Raw genomic sequence first — 19,414 nt, 5'->3', positions numbered from 1 at the left:
TAAAAAATCTTCAAAACATATTACAGAATTAGCTAGCAGAGGCATATGGTTATGTCATTGTTGCCTTGCTAATGCCCTTCAGTGCTTGGTGTTTGGCAGGTACAGGGGTCCAATACTGAAATTAGGAGTGTTACTTAGTTAACATCTGTGGGGAAAACAGGATAATTTAGTCAGGCTCCCTTAGCTCAGGTCTGGTTGGGGGTCAAGCAACACATTTCTTGTAAACAAGTTGTGTGTGGGTGGAGTTAGTGTGCATGTGCACCAATGTATCTTTTTAGGTTTATTGCTATTGTGTGTTCTGCAGTTTGTGAAGCAGGCTGGCCAGCAGAGAGCTCCCATCTAAAAATAGAACATGTTTACTCTGCTGGCAGCTGCTCAGTTTTTCTTTGGACTTTGCCGATAGCAGTTGAGTTTCTGAGTTTCTGCTTTGGGCTGTTTAACTCTTAGGTGTGTGTGTGCTGAATAAAGAGTATTTCTACTTCAGCCAAGGCTCCAAGGACCATTTTGTCCAGTTTCCTGGCTTGTGGGCCTGTGTGTGAGGGGTTTGTGAGTGGACTCAAGGGGTGTGTGAGCTCCAGACCCAGCCCTAGCTCTACAACATCTATTAAGTGTAATAGGACCAGTAAAATAACAGGTGAGGACCGTCTATGCTACTTAGTTATTGAGCATTAAATCTGATTCTCCAGCAAGTTACTAAGGCCTGAGAAGTGGCAGTTCTAATCTTGGAGGTGAGTGTAGGAAAGTTCTGAGCTCAGATCTGGTTACTGAACTCCCTAGAAACTGTCTGCTCCCTATTGTGGAAGGTGCAGGGGCTTGATTGTATTTTGGATTTAAAAAGTTTGAATATTATATTTTAGAACACTAAAATTTTGAGAACCAAACATTATGAGAATGATGTATTGGAGTGGCAAGCTTAGTTGTGTGTATTTGGGCCACTAGGCTAAACCAGTCCTTGTGTCATCCCTGTGCACCTACTTTCCCTCCCTTCTTCCTTTCCACATTAAAGTCTCTCACTGCAGGTGTTTCTAAAAATTCTAAATGATCTTTACTCATCACTTACAAGTTATCTTCTTCTATTTTCACTTTTTGTTTTTTTGGTTTCAAAATACAGAGCTTTTTCAATGAAGAATGAGATAACAACCTTGACATCTTAAAAAGAGCATAATTATCTAATTCAGGGTTTTTTGAATCCAAGAGCTGGAATGAACCTTAGAAATCATTCTTTTGGTTACACCATTTACCTTGAAAGAGAATGTGGTATTAATGCCTGATCATTATTTCTCCAACTGTGTACATTTATGTTTGATTATTTAGCCCAGTCTTAATTTATATTTCCTTTTTGTAAAATCCTGTTTTATCAAGTGTACTACAAATTAATGTTAAAGAATGGCTTACTAAAAAAACCTCAACTAGATTTCTCTTTATAGATGTGATTACATCAGAGTTTATCTCTTGTCCAGCAGTAAAACATGTGTGTAATTAATAGCTAGTTTGATCTAGCTTTAGTTTGGATGGACCTACAAAATATTTGAAATAGCATTTTGAAAAGTATATGGGTGTTCTAAGTTGTGAATAGATTATTCAATAGACAATTCCTTAGCATTGCCAGTTTGAAGTGATTTTTCTTTTCTTTTTAAATTTATTTTTTATTATACATACATGTGGAGTACAACGTTGACTTTCAGTAATAGTCTACAATACGTGGTGGTTAGATCAGTATAGTTACAATACATAATCATTTTTTGTGTCCGTTAACCAATTCCTCATTAGCCCTCATTCCTCCTCCTTCCCCTTTTCCACCTCTAGTTTTCTAAAAGTTCAACGTATTACTGTGATTGTTGTTTCTTTCTTTTTCTTTCTGTCTCTCTTTATTGTTTATTTATTTATGGATTCAGCTCCTAGTTATGAGTGAGAACATGCGGTATTTCCCTTTCTGGGCCTGGGTTGTTTCACTTAGGATAATTTTCTCCAGACTCATTCATGTTGTGGCAAATGGTAGAATTTCATTCTTTTTTTATGGCTGAGTAGTATTGCACTGTGTATATATAGCACAATTTCCTTATCCAGTCATCCATTGATGGACATTTAGGTTGGTCCCATCATCTAGCGATTGTAAGTAGAGCTGCTTATTACTTTCCTACAGAGGTATGTGTACATAATCGTTTCTGAACGATACACAGCTAACCAAAAGTTTGTAGAACTGAAACCAAAGTTTTGATCTTAAGTAGACTGGAGACCTAACTCATTAGCATATTTTCTTAGACATGTTGCTGAAGTATATAGATACATGCAATTAAGCACTGCCTTTTTGCAAATAATGTGATCCACCATTGCATCATCATAAATTTTGGCTTTCTTTCATATAATTATAATTTCAGATTATACTTTTGAATAGTGGATATTGTTTAATTGCTGATCCAGCCTTGCAGGTAACCTAATCTGGAATGAGTAATCCTTTAAAATAATAATAAAGTTGGTGTTTTTTATTTTTTTTTTAATTTGGTGCTTATATGCTACCTATAAACTGATACCCTATGGACTAGAAAACGAAGTTTGCAGTTGTTTTGTTACTGTGGTATATATGAACTATGCAACATTATATTTGTTATGTATAATGGTGAACATTTGTTATAATTTTTATACCATTTGATCCTTTGGAAATCATTTTATATCATTTTATATCCTTTTATATCATTTAATTCTTTGGTGATGATCTCTTAGCAAGCAAATATCCTGACTGCTCTTTGTTTGCCTATCTCCTAATGCAGTGCCTGCCATATAGCAGATGCTCAGTAAAGGTTGAGTGTGAATGAATTTAGAGAGTATAGTTATTAGGTCTGTAGCTGTGTGCAAATCTCTTAAGAATATTGAATTCCTTTATTTGATATATGCAGTGATCTAATATATTACAGTCTTGTTAGAGAGTAAGATATGGCTATCTTTTCTACTAATCCAAAATCCAGATTTTGTTCATTGTTGCAGGTAAATACCATGATGCTGGCACAGACTGAATGTAATTTTACTAGAAGCAATTTAGCAGTGACCAAAATACTGTAGTCATGGTTGCTCAAATTGTAAATTGATAAAGAAAATAAGGCTATAATCTGTTCTAAGACAGCAAGTACTCTTAAAGTTGAGTTATTTGACTTATTTTCCTATGTCCTTTATTATAGTGAGGAAAACTATATGAGACTAATTTGTGTTTTGAAGCTAGTATATTTGCACTTAAATGATGATATATTTTGTGTGTATAGTTTCATAAAAAGGAGTGGCTGACTAGGAGATAAGGAAACCTGACTAGTGCTTAAGAGAAATAAATTTAAAATTAGTTCTCAAAAATTATTCACATTTATTTATGTTCTAAATGTTTTATATTTAAAAGGGCTTCAGCCTAATTGCAAAGGTTTAGCAGATATTATATTTAAATTAAATGAATTTTCTTTCTATTAAAATGTTTAATTAAAATGGCTTTTACATGTTACTTGGTTAGCAATAGGCAAGAAGGCGTTGCTGTGAATATATAATAGAAATATATTCTAAAACAAAACAATTGGTAGTCTGTAAATATATTTGAATTTTTGTTTACTCTTTAATCATTAAATATATATTGAGTGTGAATAATTTGCTGAGATGTGTGATTAGCTAAGGAGGGCTAGGCCAAGAAGCCCTGAATCCAAGAGTGTGGGATTTGGTTTTTGTTCAGCAATCAGTGAGTCATTGAATACTTTTTTAGCAAGAGAGTGATTTTCTGAGCTATAAATACAATCACAGTACATAAAAAAGCTGTACTTATAATGTATATGAAATTTATAATCATAACCAGATCCAGGTAAAAGGTAACCGAGACTGGAACGATAGTAGGGGCAGTGAAACTGTAGAGAGGAAGTGAAGGATAGGATCATTCTAGAGAGAGATTCAGTAGTATTTGACAGTTGATTGGACATGGGAGTGGGAAAGAAGCAGGGGTCAAGGATGACTAAAGTATTTTGATGATAGCAATTGTCTTTTAGAATCCAAAGTATTCTGCTTGTGGTTCTTTTGAATGTATGGCATCAGGATCCATTTGAGATTCCTGAAATTTCTTGACTGACCCAGCTTCCAGAAATGGTTACTAAGAAATATGTAGTCAAATTAATTTCCATTAGAATATCTTTGACCAATGAAAAGATTGGAGTTTGAAGATTTGAAAATGATGACAGCTTCAAGAAATAGCTCATGGAGATGGGGCGAGTGAGGGCAGGAGCATTTAGAGTAGCGTTTTCCAACTAGCTGGGCAAACTTTTATCACCTTGATTCCCTGCTACTTTTACCTACCTATTGGGTGACTCTTCTCTCCCATATCTGCTTCTCACCTGCACTTTGAGAGTCAGAAATTGTAAGTTAGGTGTGAAACACTGACTTGGTGCTAGGCATTTATAACTAACAATAATTTATTGTATGTTCTCAAATGGCTAGAAGAGGAGCTCAAATGTTCTCATCACAAAGAAACAATAAATTTTTGCGATGATGAATTTGATCACTATCCTGATTTGATCATTACACATTGTGAACATGTATTAAAATATAACTCTGTACCCCATAAATATGTACACTCAGTATGTTTCACTTAATAAATAAATAAATTTCTAAAAAAATAAAGGACTGAAAGAGGAAAGAAAGGAATGCTTCTCTCTTTCCATTTGTTTCAAACAGATTAAGGTAGTGAAGTGCTTTATCACTACTTCACAATTCATAGATCACTTCTGCAAAACAAAGGCACACATAATCTGAAAATGTTCCAATTATCTTCTGTTTAGAATTCCCATTTAAATGACTGAGAAATTTGAATGCTTGATGCCTACTGTGTCATTTCATCAAAATGATATAGTCTGCCTCTACCATGTCAGAAGCTTAAACAGAAGCTTAAACACCTTACCTCCAAAGAGGCAAACTCCCCAGTGATTTATAATTTGCACACCGCCCCCCACCCCCATCACCAGTCTGCATTTCAGGATAACATTACAAATTTTATTAAGAGTTTTTAATATTTTAGGTAATCAAATATAGTCATAGTACATAAGTACTTTGACCAAATGACTCTCCCTTAGAATTACTGCACCATGGACAAAAACTCATAAAAGTGTTTTTGTAGAGCAACTTTTGTTATGCACATTAGCAGAATTGTCTGTGGCTAGATCATGAAATTGCTTTGTTATATGAAACAGAACATTATGATGATCTTAGTTAAACTAGTTTCTAGGAGTGTAGTAAAATCATGGATCTTTCATGGCATTAATACTCGTAGAATAGATTGAGTGTATAGGTAGGTGAGTGGGTTGTAAGTAACAGAGTTTTTGCATCTCCTAACAACTTGAGAACTTTAGGCCAGCAATGGATATGTTTCTTTATAGGAAGCATTAGTACAAGAGGGATAACTCAGTCTTACAACAAAGTTTTATGAAAAAACCCTTAATGGTGAGGCAGATATGCAGAAAAAGGAAAATAATTTTAATATAAAAATGATACTTAAATTAGACTTATTACTTCTGTAAGTTGCATATCTGAGATGACTTTGAGAGAACTATCCTAAGAGTGATTCCCATACTCATTAGGTTGAGAGACTGTATTCTGCTTTTTTGCATGTTATCCCCCCTGTCTTTAAAAATACCGGCTGTCATATTAAAAACATGTGATTGATTTGATACTGAAATTCTTTCTTCACTTATTGAAACAATTAGAAATGCCGCTAGGTCATTGCAAAATCGAGGATGAGATTTGCTATGTTTATTACAGGCTTTAATTCCATAGTCAGTGGGACTCTTGGAGCTGCCAATTATATCAAAACATGGAATGCTGTGGTTATTGTTTTGCAAGTCTTACCCTGGTTTTTCGTGTTTCCTTCTAAAAGAGAAATAAATATTCCCTTAAGACCTAGTCATAAATTATTGACTTTGTGAAGTTGAACATAACTGGGAAATTCAAAAAAGTGTAGGATTTTCACTGTTTTTTACCACTTGATTAATGCTTCTCCTGTTTCCAAATGGATTTGTCTCTGATTTCTAATTGGTTTTGAGTTTGTGGAATCTACCTTTATAATAAACTCTAAATTTGGATAACCTGGATGTTTGAATATTTAATAAATTGAAATTTTAGGCAGGTGAAACTCAGTTTTTTCATAACTCACTTATTGATTTAAATGCACCATAGCACAATAGTTAAATTTCAAAGTTGGCAAGCTACGGATAATGGGAGTGAAACAACACCTTGGTTAACAAATCCTCAGGAAGCAAAGCTCCTTTAAAGAAAATTGGCCTGGCTGTTGAAGGGGTTGAAGTGCCCATTTCAGTTTTTTTAATTTTGGGATTGAAGGAGAAGGCAAGTTCACTGCCACAGGTACAGTGAAACTTCTCAGTGGGCAAGTCTAATGCTAGCTGTAGAGTGAAACATCCTTCCAGAGAGCTTATGGATGGCCAGAGGATTGTAACTGTTTCCTCTGTGCACTGAGAAAGGGACTACTGACAGTGATGGAAGCATGTGCTGTTTCTCCCAACCCACTTCTAAATATTGCCATCTCCCTACTGCCGCTACCACTTGAGCACTCTCTCACCTTATATGGCTTCTTAAAGGCAAGGGAGCTTTGACTTAGCTTTTTTGTATAGTGGATATGGAATCAGCATTTAGAAACTTATTCCTTTTATTTCTACTTCATGAAATAGAGTGGATTCTTACATACTCAATCTAGCAACCTTTCACCCATCCATCCAGCAAGTCGTCCATCTTTCTACCTACCTACCTACCTATCTACACCATCTACTGATCTACTTATCTTGTTTTCACTAAAATATTATGAGAAATGCGAAAAACAAGAAATAATATATAAAGCAAGCTCCCTAACTGGAAGAATTTTTTTTTGTCAAGATGCATGAGATTTGATGTAGTTTAATTGGTATATGCATATTAAAAGATGAAGGGAGACTAAAGTCTTGAAATGTGGTAGATAGAGGGAACAAACATTAATTTTAAAGTTTTTCAAGGACAGGACTGAAATATTCAGTGCAAATGCTTTTTGGTTTGGATAATTAGCTTTCATCCTGATATAGTTATCTAATGGAGTATCATTTGTCATTCCATTTGTCTAGCCCAATTCCCTCATCTGTGTCAGAGAGCTATTTCTGTGATTGTGATAGTTGGCATAGGAATTCAGAATCTGTTCTTTAAATGTTGATATCAATAATGTAAAATTCTCCCTAAATTTGATCTGAGTTAGATTCTAGGATATACTACCTCCCTAACCCAAAGGTGTTGAGAGAATGGCATGAGAGATTTTTAGCACTGGTTTTGTTTATATGGAAATAGAGTAGTAAAAGTGGGTAGTTTTAGATTTAATTAATCAAACCAGAAAATTACTTGACTATGACAGAATTTATTTCTCTGATATCCTCCTTGTATTTATAAATTAAGCATTGAAATGTGAATTACTTTATAGACTCTACTTTCTGCTATTTTTAATTTTTTAGGTTTGGTGTAATGGGAACCACATAGGCTTTAGATTCAGATGTGGGTTCAAATCATTGTTACCAGACTCATGGTGAGGACTTAAACTCTCTGAGCTTCAGTTCCCTGTCTTTAAAATGGGATTGTAATGAGGATTAAGCAGCATACTAGAACATGCCTGGCACAATGCCCAGTACACAGCAGGTGCTGGGGAAATGATCTTATTCCTATGTTAAAACGGACATCAGCTATATATTAATGTGATTCTATTTTAAATTTGACAGACATATGCCTATAAGAAGCCTGTGCAATAGCTTCTTTACTTTGGAAAATCATTTTCCAGCATGACCCTATTACCTTGATTTTTTTTTTTTTTTTCTGTTTTGTGGTCTCTAGTACTGCTATAGCAGGGGGAAAGAAGCTTTGGAAAGATAATAGCTATTTTATAAAATATTATCTATGCTAAATATTTCCATTAGTGAAATCATTTCAAGTAGACAATAATGTACATATATTTATGTCATTAAAAAATACAAGTAACTAACCAAAGCTTTATGTTTCTTGATTTCTTTCAAGTAAACACCTCATTAAAGTGATACATTCCCCATAGTTTCTTAAACAGCAATTAATTTATGCCTTATTAAGAGAAGTTGCTATGACATTTGTAATTTCTTCATGTAATGATACTGTAAATGACATTTTAGTTGGGGGACAAATCTTTCAATATTTGAAGCTTTACGTTTTTTTCATTCTTTCAGTGAAAATGCCAGGCTTATTTTATAGACATTAGCTTACTTCATGAGTTGGAAATTTTGTTTCTGATTATTTCAAAATATTTTACTTCTTTTCTAATAATGGAAGTTGTGTATGCGTGTGTGTGCACACACATGTGTGTGCACATACATGCATGATATCATTCCGTTTTTGTTTGGGGGCTGGAGAAGGAGAGGAGTAGAAAAGCTATAAATATCTTTAGAATTTAATGCAGTATGCATACTTTGAATCTATCTGAAAACCAATGGGAAATGACTTCTACCATCTTAAGTTTTTAATTTATTTTTCAAGAGTGGAAGGAAATACCTTGACAAATTTAGCACTAGAATTCAAATGAGTATGAGAACAGGTGGCACATTTTCTCCTCCACCTGCCATGCAACTTTATCACAAGAAATGTTTCATTTAGCAAATGCTGCTGCTAGCAGACACTTCTCTGTTTCAGAGCAGAAAAACGAATGGAGGGGGAATACTACTTTGAAGAAAACCTTTTTCTTGATTTTCTTTTTAAATTGTGAGTGTGACAAAAATGTATTTTATTTTTGGGGGGAACGGGTGGTGGAAAGCATGAGTCAGTGCCTTGATTAACTAACCTGTCTTGTATTGTTAAACCATTCATGGCTTTCTTGTTTTTGTTTTGTTATTGTTACCATTCTTGTATACAAACCCACTGATAGAAACTTTCGGTTAAGATAATATTGAACTGGAAACTTAAAATATTTGTATAATAGTTTTGACAATAACTCAAGAGACTCCCATTCTTTTGTTACAGTGAAATTGTGTTATTAGAATATATTGTTATATTTAAACTTGTAATGAAATGGTGGCAAGCAAAAGGAACTAAATAGAGGAAAGATAAAGCTGTTGTTCATATACTTTTACCTTTCTGGCTTTTTTTTGATTCATTTTTCCCTCAGGAATTACAAACAATGCAGGAAAGTATACACAACAATCTTTTATTCACAGCAGTATTAATGTGCTACTCTTCATTTGGTGTGAGCTAGACATTAATGTGTCAATGCATGAGTTGGCACACATAACCTCTCTATCAAGTAAGGTGTTCCATTGTGCTCTCATGCTTATAATTTCAAGAAGCACTAACGTGTTCCCTTTTCCTTGACAATGAAATTTGACCTCACCTGGCTTTCTATAAAACCTGAACTGTTGTTTATTTACAGTGATAGAAACCAAGAAATTGAGATGTGCATTTTATAATTTATCAAGATGATATCACTTTTTTTTTTTTTTAAACAGAAAAGTACTGTTTTTTTGGGTCTTGGGGAATTTTTTTTTTTTGGTATGGAGATTGAGGAGCATTGGAAGATTATTTGTGGCTTTGGAGCCAAATGATGCAATTAAGAGATGCTCTTCCCTTTTCCATGTAGCATACCAACAAATGCATTTGCTGCACTGAATTCTAATAGTACACAGTTCTCTATAGAACCTCTACCAAATTAAACTTCTACAGAACTATTCATTGGAGAAAACATATTCGAACCAGATTGGCAGAGCACTCTTGCTGTGGCCCACTTACAGGACACAGCCATAATACACAGTCTTTCATTGTCATGATGTTTGCTGTAAAAAGAAAAAAGATTTGACCTTTTAGTGATTTTTGAGATTTTCTTTAAAAAATCCACTTGGATGAACAATTTCATACAGATAGTAGGGGCTTAATACATGTTTGCACTAGCAATTTTGACAGTATATATTCTACTCTACTCTTTGATGGTTTTATAGATTTAAAAAATAGAATCTTTGTTTTAATTTGCATATTTCTGGAATACTGATGAGGATAAACGTTTTTCTATCTGTTAATTATTTATACTTAGATCTTTGTGAATTGTGTGCTCATATCATTTATACATGTTTCCGTTGAGGTAATTTTTAAAATATGGAAGTTTTAAGGCAAGATTATAATGTTGGCATCACTTTGTTAATATATGACAACTGCTTAGACATTTTTTCCCTTTGTCTTCAAACAGCAGTGCAAAGAGATACCATAGCCTATGTATGTTCGGTTTGACCGGGTTTGCAAGCTTTCAGTATAATGATGAGACAGTGCCGCTGTCTCTAACCTAATGCTCTTAAAAAAAGTAATTGTTTTCTTTGAGCAAGTACAGTTGACTGATTCAAACACACTTTGTGAAAGATTGCTTTTGTGCTCTGTGGTTGGTCATTTTTTCAAAAATAAGTTGTTACAGTAGTGATGGGTTGGATGGGGGCGGTATGGCAGCAACATGCAGACTATAATGTTGTAGGAAAAAACATATTTAATTTTTAGAAAGAATATTGGTGAATGTAGTCTCTCCCATAAATAATTTTATAGTGTTGATGTAATGGGACAATTCGGACAGCATTTGCCAGATTCTAACAGCAAATAAAAGTGAATCTATGTAACATTGTTTTAAGCAGAATTCAGACATTATTATTCTCACATGAGCTTATATATAACAAAAGCTTTGCTGCATAATTGTATTGTAAACTTCAGAGCCATTATCTACTTATCTGCTGTGAACACTTGATTTTTCAAATTGATGGGCCTAAGGAGAGCAGAGGTATTCTATTAGGTAACCTTGGAAGAGTTAGTGGTAATTAATAATCCTACTGTGGTTTGTACTGCTAACATTACCTCATGGAATCAACCCTAGGACTGGGAAATTATTAATTTATTTATTTTTAAAATTTTAATTTAATTTAATTTTATTGGCAGATGGCTGATATGGGGATCCGAACCCTTGACCTTGGTGTTATAACACTGTGCTCTAAACAACAGAGCTAACTGGCCAGCCCAAGGGAAGTTATTTAAAACATGAAATTGCTTGAGAAAAATTTTCATGAGGAGGTAAATCCCTCTATATCAGGGTTTCTCAACCGTGACACCCTTGACATTTTTACCTAAGAACATCTTTGACTTGGAAAACTATCCTGTACATTGTAGGGTGTTTAGCAGCATCCCAAGAGATGACAATAATTCCCCCTATCCTGTTGCTACAATGAAAAATGTCTCCAAATGTTGCCAGACGTGGAGGTGAGGGGTTGGCAAAACGTCTTCCACTTCCCCTCCCCCCATTGAGAACCACTGGAATGTATATTGCTCTTAACTGTATGACTTGAAAAAAATAAGATTAAAAAATGTTATTTGTTCTTGGAATTACTCATATAATCATTACTTTAAGTATACTTTGATATAATTGTGACCTGGGGTCTGCAGATAGGTGTCACCCCTTTGCAATGTTGAAGACCAGTGCTCTTCACATCCAGTCAATAAACTTAATGAGAAGAAGATAGAAGGGAATATTGAATCTGCTAAGAAGGCTGACATGGCATGTCCCGTTACCGATGCAGAAACAATAGGGAGTGTTTTGAATGTTAAAAAGTCAAGAGATGCTGATCAAAAGTCATGAAGAAAATGATGTTAGTAATGGCTTCATCAGCTTTTGCAGTAATTGATTAGAAAGCCAGCCATATTATATTGCCAAGAAAGAGCTGCATTTTCACATTCTGCTTTTCAATTTTAAGAGCAAGAGACAAACTACAAGTGAACAAGTTGTTATCTGTAGTTTATTCAAAAAAGCAATTTCCAGGATATGTCATAGGGGCGATGTGGTTTCACCTTTACTCCTGTCCCTTTTACATCTGTGGTTTTATAAAAAATGCTAATTGATGGTCATTTAAGCACTGCATGATAAAGAAATGTCTTTGGAATGATCCACACAAGTGAGATTTTGTATTCATTCTGAGGACACGTACTAAGCCTCTCATGCCAGGCTCTGTGCAGGGAATACAAAAACTAATAAAACAGTCAGCTTGAATATCCTATTAAATTAATTGTGGATGAATAGAAATTTTCTGGTTAGGGATACCAATCACCGTCAATCTATTCCTGACTTCTCCAATTGATTCTAATTTTAAATATCTATCCACAAAGCTTTTAAAAAGTATGTGTGACTATGTGTATGCTATATATCATATGTATAATTTAGTTCTTTTTAAAGCTATTTCTGAAACTCTAGTAGAAAGCTATATCCATTTTCTTTTATGCTTGTTAAAATCTTATTTAAGTTATTCTCTTCTTTATTAAACATCTGTGACAGTTGAATAAAACATAGTTACATATTATTAATTAATTTTTGGTTATACTATGGCTCAAATATTATTAAGAAGAATTGATGTCACCCTTAAGGCCAGAATTTTTGCTAATTATTGCAGGATTTAAAACCATTTGGTTGGTGTCAGAATTCAAAAAGCAGGATCTTTATTAAAAGTATGATATAGTCTTAAAAACCCTTTTTCTTGTTGAAACTGATCAACTTAGATTATAGATACAATAGGAAAAATGCTGTCATCTTTATGAAAATTGAAGAATTTTAGCACTTGAAAATCCATTCTCATCCTTTTTCCCTGATGTGCATTTTAGTAGTGTATAACATGAATGCACAAACCAATTCAGAGCCATGGGCTCCCTTCTCTTATCTGCAGGTGATCCAGAGACAATTTTGGCAATGTATTCTAAGGAAACACAAGTCTTCTTCTAAGGAATGATGAAAGGTTCCATGATGGCCAGTTTTTAGTGTAACCTAACTGAGGCCCTTTAACTATCAAATATATTGTCATATTCTCTGTGCAACTAAATGATCTACTGACTACCGGTTCTCCAGCCCTTTCTCATGGCCCCTGAAAAAATTATTGTCTTAATACATATGGGATAGCTTGCATTTATTTTTTATTATTCATTTCTTTTAAAAGATAGAAATTCCACTAGATTGTGGTTATTTAGTTAAACAATCCCAAACTAAGTGAGAGATAGTGCTAGAAAAGAAATTATTTCATGTGTAAAGTTTCATCCAGTTGGTGTTGCTTTGCCTCCCATGAATTTGTCACCCCTTTTTCCCCCGGGTGACGGAGCTGCCAAAGATTACTCAAAGCCCATCTCTTTTGAGCAGTGAGAAGCCCCAGAAAGGGGTTAATATCCCAGAACTTCCTCAAGCATGAGGCATTTCTTCCATTTGGGAAATTAACCATGAATTGGGGTTCTCTTCCTGCATTTATTCTCCAGACCAAGAAGTTACAGGAAGAGACATAGGTGGAGTTTTGCTAAGTACAGTTTAACAAGTTTTAGAATAGAAGCTGGTAACATTCAGTAAAAACCTGTCAGATGACATTCTGTTAGGCAATTAAGTGATCCACTAACAAAGGCTTGATTTAGCAAACATTCCTTTTCCCTCCAGCAGCTTTTTAGTAACTTTACATATCAATTAGTAACTTGTCTGTCTTAGAACCAGCAACCTTCCTGTGTTATAATTCTTATCTTGCAACAGAGATTCAATAGCCTAGGGAAAATTTCCTGTCCTTTACAAGGTAAATATTTGAAACTGCAAGGCTTTGGAAAACCAGGCCCTGTGAGGTACATTTGTTTTATGAATCCTCTAAGTTGGGGTTGATTAAAAGTATTACTAATAACCAAAGAGGAAGTAATGTATTAATATCACAGTTTATTTTTGACTTTTGTTAATTAGGGCTTTGGAGTCAGAATCAGACTAGACCTAGATTCAAATCCTGGCCCAACCACGTTAATAATGTTGTGACTCTGGATAAGTTATTTTTAACCCTTCTTTAGCTCATTACCCCTACTCTTAATAAAAAGGAGATAATAATAATAGTGCCTATTGCATTGGATTATTTTAAGGATTAGGAGAGCTCATGTGTGTAAAATTCTTGGCAAGTATCTGACTCATAGTGGCTATTCAATAAATGGTAGCTATTATTTTTTATCTTTCTAAAATTATGTGCTCCAAATTAATTTTAACTGTGAGTAACACAATTTGATGGCATTGATACCTAAACAGTAAAATACCAAAAGCAATTACTGTGGTCCTAAAAAACCCTTGTGACTGTAATTTTGAACCAGCTTTTAAGTCGATTTCTCAGTTCTTATCTGTCTTTTGTGTCCTTGGAAAGTATTTTACAAATATATATTTCTTATATGATATACAGTGGTATTAGCCTATTAAAATACAGTGAAACAAAATTCAGTATACTCCATAATCAGAGAGTGACTGATTATTTCTGTAAATAATCTCATTATTATGAATTGTACATGTTTTAATTTGCTTTTTTTTCTCATTTAAAAAAAAAATTTCAGATCTCTTGTGGAAGAGGAAGACCAACACATGAAATTGTCCCTTGGAAGCAGCGAAATGGGCCTCTCATCCCATTTGCAGTCTTCCAAGGCAGGAACCACACGCATCTTTACAAGCAATACTCACAGTTCTGTGGTGTTACAGGTAATGTGAGCTTTTCCTTTGGTGGTATTTACATAGCTTCAAAAACCCATCAGGGTTTTTGTGGTGTGGGATGTTTATAGTGGGAGAGGTTGTGGGTGTGTAGGGACAGCAGGTATATGGGAACTCTCAGTACTTTCTGCTCAATTTTGCTGTGAACATAAAACTGCTCTAAAAAGTAAAATTTATTAATTAAAAAACAAAAACAAAAACCCACCAGTGGAGAAATCTTGATGGAGGAATGAATACCTTCCTGATGTTAAAAAAAAAAAAAGTCCCCAGAGTTTATTCTTTGTTTTATTTGTGTAAAGGACGTCATGCTAGCTTGCCACTTTCTTACAGAATACTGTATCTGGCAACACTGACTTTCCATCACATAGCAGCCAAAATAAATATCACAAGGTCCCTACACTAAATTTTCTAGTTTCCCATTTACAACCTATTTTTACTCTCAGCTTTGTCAAAGTTCTAACGATCTATTTGGTCTCTCAACTGACAGCGGCAATAGTAGGTATGGGAGTAGGGGTGAGAACTGCTGGATGCAAACCCACTGACAGATGTAAGAAGTAATAAGTAACATCAAAGAAAGGGACAGAAACATAGTAGAAAGCTAAAAGAACGCAAAACACAGCAATGCAGAGCTATTTAGCATAGGGATTAGCAGCTCATGTACTTTTTACTTGTGGATATTCTCTGTCCTCTGTGGGCATTGCCGAATTAGAGAATATAATACTGGATGTCCATAAACGTCTTCTAGATATAGTTAAATTGTATCAGTCCTCTCTGCTTAATGTGATAAGGAAAATATATCTTTCTAAATGTATATACAAAATATATATACATTTTGGTGGCTAGATGGTACAGGGATGGAACCCTGGACCTTGGTGTTTTCAGCACCACACTCTAACCAACTGAGCTAACTGGCCAGCCCTCGAAATGTGTATTTGAAAGAAATCGCCCAACATGAATTTCATATTTATATATATCCCTGGTCAAGAACCATTATAGTAAAGCAGTATGAGAGTCTGAGTGGCCTGGGTGGAAAAGACCCACCCTCAGTGTGGGTGGGAACCGTCCAATTCACTGGGGGTCCTAAGAGAACAAAAGACAGGGGAAAGAGGTGAAGCTCTCTCTTTCTCTCTCGATCCGCTGGAGCTGGGATACACTTTTCTCTCCTGTCCATGGACATCAGACCTCGAGACTCTTTAGCTTTTGGGTTCCAGGACTTACACCAAGGACACCATCAGCTTCCCTGGTTCTGAGGCCTTTGGACTTGGACTGAGCCACGTTACCAGCATCCGGTTTATAGACGGCCTATCGTGGGACTTTTCTTCATAGCCACATGAGCTAATTCCCGTAATAAATCCCTCTCATGTAATTATATCATATCCTATTGATTCTGTCTCTCTGGAGAACCCTGACTAATACAGATTTTGGTGCCAGGAGTGGTTCTAGAGAAACAGAATCTTAAAGATGAATTTCTTCAATTGGTTTCAGGGCGTTAGACCTAAAATTGCTAACAGCTCGACTTCTAATAATACGGAGAGCACTGATAGTCCTTGGCGTGAACTGTTTAAAGAGATATGCAAGATAAATACATTTGATGGTCCTGATTCACCGCTTGTAAAAGACAAGGGATTCCGTGACTCTATACGTAATACTTTTGAGTATTTGTGGAAATCTGAGGACTATACTGACATTGGCTGGTTGCTCCTCACAACACTGGATAAACTGAAGAAAGAAAAGGGGGAGCTCAGTGAAGTGATTTCTCGGCTCAAACGCCACATAGATGACTTAAAAGTTTCTAGGTGTGCTCTAGGCCAGAATCTTCGCTCCAGTACCCACAGGGCTGAAATTGCTGAAAATCAAACACAAGCCCTCATCATAAGATTGGCTGGGCTACAGCGGCAGTTGAATCATCAGCCTCACAGGGTATCTACTGCTAAAGTGAGAGCATTAGTTGGGAAAGAATGGGATCCTGCAAGTTGGGATAGGGACGTGTGGGAAGACCCTGATGAAGCTGGGGACATGGAACCCCTAAATTGCATTGAGGCTTGTTCACTAGAAATGAACTCCCAATCCTCATCCCCAGAGACAGTGGCTTTTCCACATCCGCCTGAGGGGATTAATTCTGCTTTGCCTAAGGAAAGAGTAATGGCTTCCCCTGAAGCAGTGACTGAGCAAGACCATGCTGATCCTCCTCAGGACCCACCCCCACCTCCTGTCTTTGATTCTAGACCCATAACTAGACTCAAGGCCCAGCAGGCCCCTAAAGGTGAGGTACATAGTGTGACCCACGAGGAGGTGCGTCACACTCCAAAAGAAGTAAATGAATTTTCTGCTTCATACAAGCAGAAACCAGGAGAATATGTATGGGAATGGATATTAAGGGTGTGGGATAATGGTGGAAGGAACATAAAATTGGATCAGGCTGAATTTATTGATATGGGCCCACTAAGCAGAGATTCTGCATTTAATGTTGTAGCTCGGGAAGTTAAGAAAGGCGCTAATAGTTTGGTTGGTTGGCTGAAATATGGCCCACTGTGAGTGAGTTAGAGATGCCTGATCTCCCTTGGTTAACTGTAGATGAAAGGATTCAAAGGCTTAGGGAGATTGGTATGAGATGGTAAAACCTACTCACCCACAATTGGGGGCTCCAGAAGACATCCCTGAAGGACAGTGGTGAGGGCAAATCTTCTCAATGGGCAGAACTTTGGGCAGTGCACTCGGTTGTGCACTTTGCCTGGAAGGAGAAATGGCCAGATGTGTGATTATATACTGATTCATGGGCTGTAGCCAATGGTTTGGCCGGATGGTCAGGGACATGGAAGGAACATGATTGGAAAATTGGTGAGAAAGAAATTTGGGGAAGAGGTATGTGGATGGACCTCTCAGAGTGGGCAAAGGATGTGAAGAAATTTGTTTCCCATGTGAATTCCCATCAAAAGGTGACCTCAGCAGAGGAGGACATTAATAATGAGGTGGACAGGATGACCTGTTCTGTGGATACTAGTCAGCCTCTTTCTCCAGCCACCCCTGTCATCACCCAGTGGGCTCATGTGCAAAGTGGCCATGGTGGCAGGGATGGAGGTTATGCATGGGCTCAGCAACATGGACTTCCACTCACCAAGGCCGATCTGGCTACAATGACTGCTGAGTACCCACTCTGCCAGCATCAGAGACCAGCACTGAGCCCCCGATATGGCACCATTCCCCGAGGTGATCAGCCAGCCACCTGGTGGCAGATTGATTACATTGTACTGCTTCCATCATGGAAGAGGCAGCGTTTTGTTCTTACTGGAATAGATATTTACTCTGGATATGGATTTTCCTTCCCAGCACGAAATGCCTCTGCCAAAACTACTATCCATGGACTCACGGAATGCCTTATTTACCATCATGGTATTCCACACAGCATTGCTTCTGACCAAGGAACTCACTTCACAGCTAAAGAAGTGCTGCAGTGGGCTCATGCTCATGGAATTCACTGGTCTTACCATGTTCCCCATCATCTTGAAACAGCTGGTCTGATAGAACGGTGGAATGGCCTTTTGAAGTCACAGTTACATTACCAGCTAGGTGCCAATACCCTGCAGAGCTGGGGCAAAGTTCTCTAGCAGGCTGTATATGCTCTAAATCAGTGCCCAATATATGGTACTGTCTCTCCCATAGCCAAGATTCACAGTTCCAGGAATCAAGGTGTGGAAATGGAAGTGGCACCACTCACTATTAGCCCTAGGGACCCATTAGCAAAACTTTTGCTTCCTGTCCCCGCAACTTTATGCTCTGCTGGTCTAGAGGTCTTAGTTCCAGAGGGAGGAATGCTTCCATCAGGAGACACAAAAATGATCCCATTGAACTGGAAGTTAAGGCTGCCACCTGGCCACTTTGGGCTCCTCTTGCCTCTGAGTCAACAGGCTAAGAAAGGAATTACTGTGTGGGCTGGGGTGATTGACCCAGACTACCAAGGGGAAGTTGGACTACTACTTCACAATGGAGGTGAGGAAGATTTTATCTGGAATACAGGAGATCCCTTAGGATGTCTCTTAGTGCTACCATGCCCTGTGATTAAGATCAATGGAAAATTACAACAACCAAATCCAGGCAAGACTACAAATGGCCCAGACTCTTCAGAGATGAAAGTTTGGGTCACTCTACCAAGTAGAGAACCATGACCAGCTGAGGTGCTCGCTGAAGGCAAAGGGAATACAGAATGGGCAGTAGAAGGAAGTGGTTATAAATACCAGCTTCGACCACGTGACCAGTTACAGAAACGAGGATTGTAATTGTTCTCCCTGTTGTGTTAAGAATATGTCTCTATGTACATACTGTACACATATTAAGCAATTATCTTTGGTTTTGTTCCTCTTGTTCTCTGTCATGTACCATGAGACTTACTGACTTTATACCAGCATTTAAATGTTGTTAACCTTACTTCATAGTATTGCAATTTTAAGTTATGGGATATTGGGAGAAGGGTAAATATCATTTAAGGACTTTACCTTTTTCTTCTTGGAAAGGGATTAATGTGTTTCCGGTTGTATGCAGGATAATGTATCATGTTAGGTGAAACTATTATGTTATTGTATCATTTGAAAATTAGGTGTGATTTAAGGAGATAGTATGGACACCAACTTGACAAGGGGTGGACTTGTGAAGGTTAATTCTAGATGTCAGCTTGGTTAGATGAAGGAATGCTGAGAAACCTGGTAAAGCAATCTTTTCAGGTGTGTCCATGAGGGTGTTTCCAGCAGAGATTAGTATGAGAGTCTGAGTGGCCTGGGTGTGAAAGACCCACCTTCAGTGTGGGTGGGAACCGTCCAATCCACTGGGGTCTGGAGAGAACAGAAGACAGAGGAAGGAGGTGAAGCTCGCTCTCTCTCT

General features: G+C 36.7%; 1 protein-coding gene across 4 annotated transcripts in view; it reads left to right on the top strand.

Moving 5' to 3' along the window:
- The window catches only part of KLHL13 (kelch like family member 13), an 81,810-nt gene that overhangs the window by 24,946 nt on the left and 37,450 nt on the right, over positions 1-19,414 (top strand). For all 4 annotated transcript variants that reach the window (XM_063084004.1, XM_063084006.1, XM_063084005.1 and 1 more), the window contains one exon: positions 14,392-14,533. In XM_063084004.1, coding sequence (XP_062940074.1) covers positions 14,392-14,533 — 142 coding nt within the window. The remainder of the gene's footprint in view (positions 1-14,391; positions 14,534-19,414) is intronic.

The sequence above is a fragment of the Cynocephalus volans genome, chromosome X (genome assembly GCF_027409185.1).
Source record: "Cynocephalus volans isolate mCynVol1 chromosome X, mCynVol1.pri, whole genome shotgun sequence".
In the NCBI taxonomy this organism is placed as follows: Eukaryota; Metazoa; Chordata; class Mammalia; order Dermoptera; family Cynocephalidae; genus Cynocephalus; species Cynocephalus volans.
This window is presented reverse-complemented; position numbering and strand designations above follow the sequence as displayed.